Below are 13,153 nucleotides of genomic sequence, written 5' to 3'. Positions count from 1 at the left end.
TTTTATCTATTCTATTTTGCCATGCTGGTTTCTCATTCGGGTTATATGTGATTATTTCACCTAAATTTTTCTACAATTTTTATTTCTTGGTCTCCCAGCTTAATTTTGTTTGCAAGCGGAAGTTATGTTATCATAATTTCTGTTTTTTCAAATGAAATTTTCAAATCAATATTTTGAGCTATTTCCTGCAAAGATTTTATTTCTTGCTTTGTTTCCTGAATATCATTGGCCAGAAGAGCTAGATCATCAGCAAATCGTAGAAAGTTCATATGTATGCTATCCTTCTGGGCTCCAATTTTTATATTTTTCGAGTTGTTCTTGTACCATTCCCTCATAACGTACTCTAGTGCACAGTTAAAAAGAAGAGGTGATAATCCGTCACCCTGTCTTAAACCAGTTGTTACCAAGAATGGTTCATAAAGTTCTCCTCCGAACTTAATTTTAGAAATTGTATTAGAGTAATATTTGTGTATCATTTAAATTAATTTCAAGAAGCGTGAAGAAAAGACAATCAATTTCTATATCTTTATAAACCAGTGACTAGCACAATGAAAAAGAAAGAAATATCATTCTTAGGGCATCTCATATGGTCACCAGAAAATAGAATCAGTAGAAAAATAATAGAAAAATTATGGAAGAGTAAGAGTAAGGATAATATTAGATGGATCACAGAACTTAACGGAGACATGAGAGAGTTGCATATTACAATAGAAGCTTTAAAATACAAAACAAATACACTCAACATATTTGTGACCATTGTTGAACAGCAGTGTAATCAGTGAAGCCACAGAAATCCTTGTCATGTAACCATTTTATTTTTATTTTATTTTATTTTTCTGGACAGATCAAGAAATTATTTACCTATTATTTGGAACTGTAAAAGAACATTGCAAGAATTATTTTCGAAGTGATCTTTGTATTTAAATTTTATGTAGTTATGTTTTATTGAATTTTGAAAAGGTTGTGTATAATTTAAATTAATTTCAAGAAGCATGAAGTAAAGACATTCTGGACTTTGAAGAAGAAATTCTTTTTAATGTAACTTGAAGAATATATTGAAAGTTTTTTTTTAAATTATTGTAACTGATGGGTATGAAGAAGATTTATGTTCAAAGAGATCTGGGTATTTATATTTCCTGTTTAAAATTGTACATTGTTCTGCGAATTGTATACATAAATTGTGAGGCAGGGTGTGCCACGTGTAAGTCCCCCTTTCCTGTCATTTGGTAATATCTGCTGATATGCGGATTCAGCAGTAATGATGATTCTAGAAGATCCTTGTCCTTGGCCAAAATAAAAATGTTTCTTATTGGCCAAAATATTAGGATTTTTCATTGGTGAATGTGGCAATCTGGAGTGTTGTTATTGGTTATTTGTAATCGCACGATTTCCTGCTTTGGACTACTTGTGTGAGCGATGCTTACTGTCCGAGTCTTTGAATTCGGATCACTGCAGCGGGTGGACGCATCTTGCGTCCGTACCGCCTCGGGTCCCCGGTCTTTCACGGTAAGCGCTAAGTTATTGCATTATAATTAATTTAAACTCATACTTGTGTTTCGGACCTTTCTCACTTAACGTAACTTTCGTGATTATGTAGAATTTTATTTTGTGTGCCGGAGTTTCCCCTAGATTTCCACATTTACCTAAATTGAGCATCAGTATGACTTAGCTGTTACGCTAGTCTGCAACATGTTGTTTTTGGAGGCAAACCTTTTTCAGGCTTAGTATTTTGTAAGTAAAAGTTAATGTAACACTCCTTTTGGAATAGCGTATTGTACATCACATTAATTAATTTTTTATTCTTTCGAGGATGCCTCCTTTAATTCTGTAAGTTAAATATGAACTTCTATGTCAAAGTTTGTTTCGTGTCCGAAGAGCTTGATTGGATTGCTGTTTTGTTTTGTATGTCTATTTCAATATCCTTGTTTTAGTGAGTTAAGTATCAGCTACTCTGCCATTTATTAATTTTATTTCATTTGAATTTGTATTTTTCATTTGTTAATAACTATTAGTCTGAGGGTGATTGTTGTGAACCTTTTCTTCCCGATAACGTCACACTTTCCCGTAGACCTTAATAGGGCCCCTTCCCGTTCCACAATCCTCCTTTAGTTGTCGTTGTTAGACCTGTAAGTTATGTTTATAAGTCAACTGTCGTATTTGCCAGCCTAGATGTGAAAACGCTGCTACATAGATATTTTTCCCATCTCCTTATTTTTTGGTATTTTTCTATTTTCCCTATTTATATTATTCTTATTATTAAGTGTTCACGCTCATTTTCCTAATTCATATTATTATTATTTCTCTAATTCCTATATTATTATTATTATTATTATTATTATTATTATTATTATTATTATTATTATTATTATTATTATTATTATTATTATTATTATTGTGTAGAAACTCCCCAAGTGCTACAATATTGAAAGATAAACCCACTAGACTACAGACAAAAATCAACAAGCAGAGAATAGGAAGAGTGATTCCAGAAGCAGAAAGAAAATTATATTCAGAAAGGATGAAACAGTATTGGGCTGACAAAAAGAAAGAAAATCTCCATAAACCTGACTAAGTAGTCCTATGTTGGCTAAATAAATAAATAAATAAATAAATAAATAAATAAATACATAAATAAATAAATAAATAAATAAATAAATAAATAAATAAATAAATAAATAAATAAATAAATAAATAAATAAATAAATAAATAAATAAATAAATAAATAAATAAATAAATAAATAAATAAATAAATAAATAGTATTGTAGTGTAGTAGTAGCCTATATTGATTACTTTATTGTCGTGTGATCTTTGTGAACTATCCTAAGCAATATTTCTTTCCTTTCATTTTTATTTTGCACAGAAGTTATTTTATTTTACCTTTTCTTTTCATTATTCCGTAAAAAATGGCTAAGGAGTTCAAGTGTAGGAACTGTGGGTGTGGCCAGGCATTAAGGAGTATGAGGGAGGAGTTGTGGAGAGTTTGAGGGAGATAATTATTCTCTCTGAGGACAGGAAGGGAAGTAGGCCCCCGTCAAAAAATGTACAGGATACAGTGGATGTAAAAGAGGGATGGGAAGGAAAGGGGGGAACTGTAGAAGACAGGTGATCTTACGTTTTAAGGGGAACGAGATTGCATGCTAAGGGCTCCATTCAGGATCAGAATTCAGGATAGGTGTCTGTGAGAAATCGGTATGAGTCACTGCAGGTAGAACAACCGAGGGAAAATGAGGAACTGGGAACTGTTGCTGAGAAGTGTGGAAGTAGGAGGAAGGGAAAAGGTAGGAAAGAATGTGGAGTAGTGGATAGGAAAAGACAGGTGGAACAGGGTCATGGGAGGGAGAAAGGGGAGACGGAAGTAACTTCTGCAGCTGTCAGGAAAGACAGGGCTGACCAGGAGGGGAGGAGATCAAATGATGCAGTTAGTGTTGAGGTTCTGGTCATGGGGGATTCCATTGTTAAGACATGTGGGGAAAGTGTGTGGAGGAAAGGGAACCAGGGTAGAGTGTTATCCAGGAATTAGGAAAGTAGACGAAGATGAGGGAAAGGAGAAGGTGGTAGTGTTTCACGTTGGTACTATCAACGTAAGACAAGCAGGTGTAAGTAACAACATAGTTGGGGATGTGTGGGATCTAGTAAATGCAGCACGGGTGAAGTTTCAGGAAGCGGATATTGTTATCAGTGGAATACTGTGTGCAGGAGGGATACTGACTGGAAGGTGACTGAGGATTTAAATGAGACTATGGAGTGGGTATATGGGAAACTGGGAGTGAGATTTCTAAATCCTAATGGGTGGGTAGGATATAGGGATCCACTTTCAGATGGCCTTCATTTAAATATGTTTAGAAGGGTTATAGGGAGGTACATTCAGGGGAGCGATGATAAGGGTACAGGGATGTGGAAGTCAATTGGGGATGACATAAAAATGTTAGTGCTCAACTGTATAAGTATTGTAAAGAAAGGAATAGAATTAAGTAATTTAACAGATACTTACCAGATATTGTAATAGGAGTTGAATCATGGCTGAGAAATGATATAATGGATGCAGAAATATTCTCATGGAACTGGAGTGAGTATCGTAGAGATAGGAGGGGAATGGTAGGAGGGGGAGTATTCATTCTGCTGAAAGAAGAATTTGTAAGCTACGAAAAAGTTAAAGATGACAAACATAAAATTCTAGGTGTAAGGCACATCTTCACAGATAATAGGCAACTCGATGTCTTTGGAGTGTACAGTCCAGGAAAGGGTAGCACTGACGCTGATTGAGAATTATTTGATAGGATAATCGGCCATGTGGGAAACTATACGGAAAGGAACGTGACAGTAGCGAGTGATGTCAATTTACCAAATGTCAAATGGGAAGGCAATGCGAACGACAGGAAGCATGACCAACAAATGGCAAATAAGTTAATATGGGAAGGGCAGCTGATTCAGAAAGTGATGGAACCAACTAGAGGGAAGAATATTCTGGATGTGGTGCTAGTAAAGCCAGATGAGCTCTATAGAGAAACCGAAGTAATAGATGGTATTAGTGATCATGAAGTTGTTTATGTCTTACTTAAAAATAAATGTAATAAAAGTAGGACTGTTAGGCAGTACCATATGGCTGATAAAACCGGCAGGAGGGAGTTAAAAAAAAAAAGTAACTATGATCAGTGGAAAATGGTAAATAATTATGTAAACAATAATAATGTAAACAGACTCTGGGATGGGTTTAAAGAAATTGTTGAGGAATGTGAAATTTGGTTTGTACCTTTAAAAGTGGTAAGGAATGGTAAATATCCACTATATATAACAGAGAAATAAACAGACTAAGGAGATGCAAGCCGGAAAGAAATAAGAGTTAGAAATGGCTGTGGAAGTAAAGAGAAACTGAAGGAATAAACTGGGAAATTGAATCTAGCAAAGTCAGCTAAGGACAACATGATAGCAAGCATAATGGACAACATACATACATACATACATTATCATTATAGACTGTTATGCCTTTCAGCGTTCAGTCTGCAAGCCTCTGCGAATTTACTAAACGTCGCCACAATCCTCGATTGGCAACTAGTGTTGTGGCCTCATTTAGTTCTATACCTCTTATCTTTAAATCGTTAGAAACTGAGTCTAACCATCGTCGTCTTGGTCTATCTCTACTTCTCTTACCCTCCATAGCAGAGTCCATTATTCTCCTAGGTAACCTATCCTCCTCCATTCGCCTCACATGACCCCATCACCGAAGCCGGTTTATGTGTACAGCTTCATCCATCGAGTTCATCCCTAAATTAGCCTTTATCTCCTCATTCCGAGTACCATCCTGCCATTGTTCCCACCTGTTTGTACCAGCAATCATTCTTGCTACTTTCATGTCTGTTACTTCTAACTTATGAATAAGATATCCTGAGTCCACCCAGCTTTCGCTCCCGTAAAGCAAAGTTGGTCTGAAAACAGACCGACGTAAAGATAGTTTCATCTGGGAGCTGACTTCCTTCTTACAGAATACTGTTGATTGTAACTGCGAGCTCACTGCATTAGCTTTACTAGACCTTGAATCAATCTCACTTACTATATTACCATTCTGGGAGAACACACAACCTAAATACTTGAAATTATCAACCTGTTCTAGCTTTGTATCACCAATCTGACATTCAATTCTGTTGAATTTCTTACCTACTGACATCACTTTAGTCTTCAAGAGGCTAATTTTCATACCATACTCATTGCACCTATTTTCAAGTTCCAAGACCAAGTCGTCAGCATAGGCCAGACTGCTTATTACATTTCCACCTAACTGAATCCCTCCCTGCCATTTTATACTTTTCAGCAGATGATCCATGTAAACTACGAACAGCAAAGGTGAAAGATTACAGCCTTGTCTAACTCCTGTAAGTACCCTGAACCAAGAACTCATTCTACCATCAATTCTCACTGAAGCCCAATTGTCAACATAAATACCTTTGATTGATTTTAATAATCTACCTTTAATTCCATAGTCCCCCAGTATGGCCATCTTTTCCCTCGGTACCCTGTCATACGCTTTCTCTAGGTCTACGAAACATAAACACAACTGCCTATTCCTCTCGTAGCATTTCTCAATTACCTGGCGCATACTGAAAATCTGATCCTTACAGCCTCTCTGTGGTCTGAAACCACACTGGTTTTCATCCAACTTCCTCTCAACGTCTGATCTCACCCTCCCTTCCAAGATGCCAGTGAATACTTTGCCTGGTATACTAATCAATGAGATACCTCGATAGTTGTTGCAATCCTTCCTGTTCCCTTGCTTATAGATAGGTGCCTTTACTGCTTTTGTCCAATCTGAAGGTACCTTACCAACACTCCATGCTAATTTTACTACTCTATGAAGCCATTTCATCCCTGCCTTCCCACTATACTTCACCATTTCAGGTCTAATTTCATCTATTCCTGCTGCCTTATGACAATGGTGTTTATTTATCACCCTTTCCATTTCCTCAAGCATAATTTCACCAACATCATTTTCCTCCTCCCCATGAGCTTGGCTGTTCGCAACACCACCAGAATGATTTCCTTTTACATTGAGAAGATGTTCAAAATATTCCTTCCACCTCTCCAGTGATTCCCTGGGATCTATTATGAGTTCACCTGAATTACTCAAAACACTGTTCATTTCCTTTTTCCCTCCCTTCCAAAGATTCTTTATTACTGTCCAGAAGGGTTTCCCCTGCTGCTTGACCTAGCCTTTCCAGGTTGTTACCAAAATCTTCCCATGATTTCTTTTTGGATTCAACAACTATTTGTTTTGCTCTGTTTCTCTCATCTACATACAAATCCCTGTCTGCCTCGGCCCTTGTTTGGAGCCATTACTGATAAGCCTTCTTTTTACGTTTACAAGCTGCCCTCACTTCATCATTCCACCAAGATGTTCGCCTTTTCCCATCTTTACACACAGTTGTTCCTAGGCATTCCCTTGCTGTTTCTACTACAGCATCCCTGTATGCCACCCATTCACTTTCTATATCCTGAACCTGCTTACTGTCTACTGTTCGAAACTTCTCACTAATCATATCCATGTACTTCTGTCTAATTTCCTCGTCCTGGAGATTTTCTACCCTTATTCATTTGCAGACAGATTTCACTTTCTCTACTCTAGGCCTAGAGATACTTAGTTCACTACAGATCAGATAGTGGTCTGTATCATCGAAAAATCCGCGGAAAACTCGTACATTCCAAACAGATTTCCTGAATTCGAAGTCTGTTAAGATATAGTCTATTATGGATCTGGTACTCCTAGCCTCCCATGTGTAGCGGTGAATAGCCTTATGCTTGAAGAATATATTCATAACAGCTAATCCCATACTAGCACAGAAGTCCAGCAAACGTTTCCCATTCCCATTAGCTTCCATATCTTCCCCACATTTACCAATCACCCTTTCGTATCCTTCAGTTCTATTCCCAACTCTTGCATTGAAATCACCCATTAGCACTATTCTGTCCTTGCTGTTGACCCTGACCACAATGTCACTCAATGCTTCATAAAACTTGTCAACTTCATCCTCATCTGCACCCTCACATGGTGAATACACGGACATAATTCTAGTCCTAATTCCTCCAACTGACAAATCTACCCACATCATTCACTCATTTACGTGCCTAACAGAAACTATGTTGCGTGCAATGGTATTCCTGGTAAAGAGCCCTACCCCAGACTCTGCCCTTCCCTTTCAAACACCCGTCAAGTACACTTTATAATCTCCTATCTCTTCCTCGTTATCTCCCCTTACCCGAATATCACTTACTCCTAGCACATCCAAATGCATCCTCTTTGCTGACTCAGCCAGCTCTACTTTCTTTCTTCCATAAGCCCCATTAATATTGATAGCTCCCCATCGAATTCCATTTTGTTCGCCAAGTTGTTTCCAAGGAGTCCCTTGCCTGTCAAATGGGAGTGGGATCCCATTACTCCCATAGGTCCGAGGCTTGCTTAAAAAGTTCTGAGCTCGGTAAATTCATGAAGCAGGATGCTACCCTACTTACACATAGTCCAAGTGAGGATCTCTCCTCTAACGGGTTATGGACCACCGGTGAATTGTATAGTCCTAGCCGCCTGAGCACAAGGAGGGCCACGACTCAGAATGTGTCCAAGATGCCCACTCCCATTCCATAGCAACTGGTATCCCGACTCTCAGGACCACTTACTAGGCCACTCAGCCGTTGCCCATGGTTCACGAACTAGGATGTGACTAAAGTAACCCACAAACATGAAACATGGACAATCATACATGGAAGGGTACGTATAGGTACTTTAAGGCAGAAACAGGTTCCAAGAAGGACATTCCAGGAATCATTAATGAACAAGGGGAGTGTGTATGTGAGGATCTTCAAACGGCAGAAGTATTCAGTCAGCAGTATGTAAAGATTGTTGGTTAAAAGGATAATGTCCAGATAGAGGAGGTGACAAATACTAAAGAATTATTAAAAATGAACTTTGAAAACAATGACATTTATAGTATATATAGTAAGATACTAAAGTTGAAAACTAGAAAAACAGCTGGAATTTATAAGATTTCTGGGGATACGCTAAAGACAATGGTTGGGATATAGTACCATATCTGAAGTACCGGTACTTATCTGATTATTGCTTGCATGAAGCAGCTATAGCAAATGAATGGAGAGTTGCTATAGCAGCCCCTGTGTATAAAGTGACATAAAGCTGAAAATTACAGGCCAGTCAGTTTGACATGCATTGCATTAAGTTTTGGGAAAGCAATCTTTCTGATTATGTTAGATGTGTTTGCAAAATTAATAACTGGTTTGATAGAAGGCAGTTTGGGTTTAGGAAAGGTTATTCCGCTGAAGGTCAACTTGTAGGATTCCAGCAAGATATAGCAGATATCCTGGATTCAGAAGGGGTCGAATGGACTGTATCGCGATTGACCTATCTAAGGCATTTGATAGGGTAATCATGGGAGACTACAGGCAAGAATGAGTGCAATTGGACTAGGAAAGAGAGTGACTGAATGGGTGGTTATATTTCCAGAAAAAAGAACTCAGAGAATTAGAGTAGGTGAATTTTATCTGTCCCTGTAATAATTAAGAGGGGAATTCCTCAGGCCCAGTTTCTTCAACGAATGTTAAGTGTTAACTCTGCTGTTAAGGAGACTTGACACATAATTTTTTTTTGCTAGGGGCTTTACGTCGCACCGACACAGATAGGTCTTATGGCGACGATGGGACAGGAAAGGCCTAGGAGTTGGAAGGAAGCGGCCGTGGCCTTAATTAAGGTTAAATTAACCTGGCAGCAGCCTTGTGTTAAACCTCTTAACAGCTGCTAAAATTTCAAAATGGAGGCATGTAGAAGACGTAAGTTTGAAGCTTTACTGCTGTATGAAGTCTGTCTATAAACAGAAGAAAGCAAGGACGAGCCATACTAAGAAATAAAGACTTTTTAGAGTTGTCTGAGGATATATTTTTAATTACTAAAGCCATAATGAACAAGGTACTAGACGATATTGAAAATAGGTTAGAGTTTCCAACAGTGAAGTCAAATATCATGAGGCAGGATCCGCTTCGGACCACATGGAGGTGATAAAACACTAAAATGCGATCACATTTTTCTCGAACTTGTCAGGTCCGCAACCTAATAATTTCCGAAAAATTTATAAATTCCCCGATTCTAATGCAACGCGTATATACTTGACAAAACAGGAAAGGCCCAGGAATGGGAAGGAGCGGTCGTGGCGTTAAGGTACAGCCCCAGCATTCGCCTGGTGTGAAAATGGGAAACCACGGAAAACCATCTTCAGGGCTGCCGACAGTGGGATTCAAACCCACTATCTCCCAGATGCAAGCTCACAGCTGCGTGCTCCTAACCGCTCGGCCAACTTGCCCTGTATGAAAGATCTTCATTGGAGTAATCACATAAATATGATTGTAAATAAAGGGTACAGATCTCTGCACAGGGTTATGAGGGTATTTAGAGGGTGTAGTAAGGATGTAAAGGAGAGGGCATATAAGTCCCTGGTAAGACTCAAACTAGAGTATGGTTCCAGCATATGGGACCCTCACCAGGATTACTTGATTCAAGAACTGGAAAAAATCTAAAGAAGAGCAGCTCGATTTGTTACTAGTGATTTCCAGCAAAAGTGTAGCGTTACAAAAATGTTGTAAAGTTTGGGCTGGGAGGACTTGGGAGAATGGAGATGAACTGCTTGACTAAGTGGTATGTTGATATAGATGTTGATTCCCATAGAGAACCTGAAATATTTGTCCCGAATGAGTAAATTTATAATACCAATATAGTTGGTCCGTTATTGGACATTATAATTTTCCAACCAACTCATTCCTGGTTGGCAGCATTTCACCCCAGTGTGCTAAATTGGGCTCTTCAGTTGGTAAATAGCACACCTACCAAGATGCATGGCTAGTGCATACCATGGAGGCCACTGTGTAGGCTACTTGGAGCCACCAGCAGTGCCAATGCACTATGAGGGACTTTGTCTCATTTTCCCTATGGGAATCAACATCTATATCATCTGATGGCCAGGGAGGCATCAATTTTTCAAAATGAGACAAAGTCTCTCATAGTGCATTGGCACTGACGGTGGTTCCAAGCAGCCTACACAGTGACCTCCACGGTATGCACTAGCCATGCGTCTTGGTAGGTGTGCTATTTACCAACTGATGAGCTCAATCTAGTACAATGGGGTGAAACGCTGGCAACCAGGAATGAGTTAGCTGGAAAATTTATAATGTCCAATAACGAACCAAGTATTGGTGGTATGTTCCAAGCTGTCAGTGGAGAGATGGCATGAAAGGACATCGGTAGATGAGTAAGTTTGAATGGTGTCTTTGAAAGTAGGAAAGAACACAATATGAAGATAATGGGTGACTGCCCCAAATGCAGATCAGCAGTGATTGATTGAAAACATGACCCTATCACACGCCCTACAAGGTCTAAACGACATACAAAATCTCACAAATTTTCTCTCTAATATTAGCATACATAATGAAATACGAAAATAAAAATATACTTACGTATTGGGATGCATCGTGGTAAGAGGCCATATTCCTGACAAAGAAGTTTAACTTTGCTCATGATCACAGCCATCTTGCTGTTACCACGTAGTGACCCACAGTTCTGAAGCTCTGTTTCTATTATGTTAAGCCACACATGCTCAACAAGTGCTGGATCATGGTGACCTGAACAATGGATGATGGCAAGCTTGCACTCCCACAGTTGGAAAGGTTCTGCATATTTTTCATATAACTAAAAAGAAAAATAAGAGATATAAGGTACTGGGTGGATTTCCTATATTTAGCAAACCATTACCATATTTTCTTGCATAATTAACACCCTTACATAATTTATGCATCGCACAAATTTTTGGTCCAAAATGGAGACAAAGAAATGTTCTCGTTCCTTGACGCACCCACTTCTTGGATCATCCAATAAGCAGTTCTGGTTGAATTTTGAAATAAAGATCTCAACTTCTCAAGTAGCAGCCTTCCTAATGTGAAATCAGGCATTCCAAATACTGCATAACGTGCTGTTATCACTGGTAGGAAGTACCACTGCACTAGTTCATTGAGTGAATCAGTGATGTTCTATTCGCTGGCCGCGAATCAAACCCGAGCCCTCTGAACCGAAGGCCTCAACGCTGACCATTCAGCCAATGAGCCTGGACTGAAATCCGAATCACTATCGGCTATAAAGTCACTGACATCGTCTAACGCATCTAAATAATCCAAAACATCAGAATTATTTAGCCTAGAGCTTGGCCCAGCCATTTACAAAAATTAGGCCTACTCGTGGCACGAAAATCTAAAACACGAAATGTTAAACTAAAATTCAATTGAGAAGCTTCATCAGAAGGGCAGGCATCAACACTTACTAAGGGGCTTTCTTGAAAGACCTGTCTTACACACGCTCCCTTTAGTGGAAGTAATTCCACTAGAATCTATCTTCCCAGTATTGGCTGGAGAAGATCACTATGGAGAAGATCACTATCACAAGTTCTGGACTGGACATGGAGTGGTGCAAATGAATCCATGGATACTGCTTACCAACAACAGTGTGGAAGGAAATGGAAAACCGCCACACTACACTTTTCCCAGGACAATCGTATGGCTGTGAACTTTAATAAGAGTCCCAACGAGTCAGATGTGTTAAGAATCTGATCAGCAAATGGATATTCATGGAAATCAAGACCATTTAATATAGGAATATGGAACATCCAAAATAAGTATAAAGGGAAGCTGGAGAACACAATTAAAGAGATGAGGAGATTCAACATCTCAGTTCTTTGTATCATTGAGATGTGATAGCCTTAGAGTGGTATATGGGTGTTGGACATAGTTGCTATTTCTCTGGAGAAAAAAACCAGCAACAACATCCACAACAGCATCACCTTCCTTATCTCGAAGGAAGTCAATGAATGGTAGTTGCCTTCGTGCCTGTCTCGGATAGGCCTACTCTTCTGCAAGCACAAGCGACTCCTCTCAACATCACAGTCATTCAACTATACAGCCCAACATCCAATGCAAAGGATGAAGAACTGGACTAACTTTATAATGACGTGATGCATCCCTCACCATTCTTATGAGAGACACGAACACCAAGGTCACAGCAGTAAAAGGAGGAGACATAGTCAGCAAGTCATCCTTCTGAAGATACTAAGGGTGAAAGAGTGTTCTGAACACTGCACCCTCAGCCAAATGAGAAGCTCCTCTTTTGCATCCTTTATGCCAGGCGGTTGATACAACAATGGCACCCACATTTGGTTTCCGGAATGGGGATGGAATGCGAGAGGCTCGCTGTAACTTTCAGGCCTTTGTGCAGTGCTGCTGGGGTGCTTCAGTGACTTTGTAAAGGCATTGACAAAGGCTCAGCATGAGATGGTGATTGACGTCCAGAAAAGCATGGGCAGAGAAAATAAGGACCCAGAGTCCATCTCTACTGGAAACAAAGAGCCAATGTCAGAATCGAGGATGCATAACAGAAGAGGTTCAAATAAGGGGAGTGAGACAATGGTGTATATAGTTGCCTTTACTCTTCCATTGTTACTTTGAGCAAATATTCCAAACAGCCCTCAATGACAGCAAAGATAGAATCAACATCAATGGAGTGGCGATTAACAACATTCGGAATGCAAATGACACCACGGTGTTTGCTGATAGCCTGGAAGAAT

At 39.1% G+C, this 13,153-nt stretch overlaps 1 protein-coding gene across 2 annotated transcripts in view; it reads right to left on the bottom strand.

Moving 5' to 3' along the window:
- Nup154 (nuclear pore complex protein Nup154) overlaps positions 1 to 13,153 on the bottom strand; it is a 324,740-nt gene that overhangs the window by 57,738 nt on the left and 253,849 nt on the right. For both annotated transcript variants that reach the window (XM_067144924.2, XM_067144923.2), the window contains exon 22: positions 11,001 to 11,232. In XM_067144924.2, coding sequence (XP_067001025.2) covers positions 11,001 to 11,232 — 232 coding nt within the window. The remainder of the gene's footprint in view (positions 1 to 11,000; positions 11,233 to 13,153) is intronic.

The sequence above is a fragment of the Anabrus simplex genome, chromosome 1 (assembly GCF_040414725.1).
Source record: "Anabrus simplex isolate iqAnaSimp1 chromosome 1, ASM4041472v1, whole genome shotgun sequence".
NCBI classification, from domain to species: domain Eukaryota; kingdom Metazoa; phylum Arthropoda; class Insecta; order Orthoptera; family Tettigoniidae; genus Anabrus; species Anabrus simplex.
The sequence above is the reverse complement of the archived record's forward strand: the minus strand, read 5'-3'. Positions and strand labels throughout refer to the sequence as shown.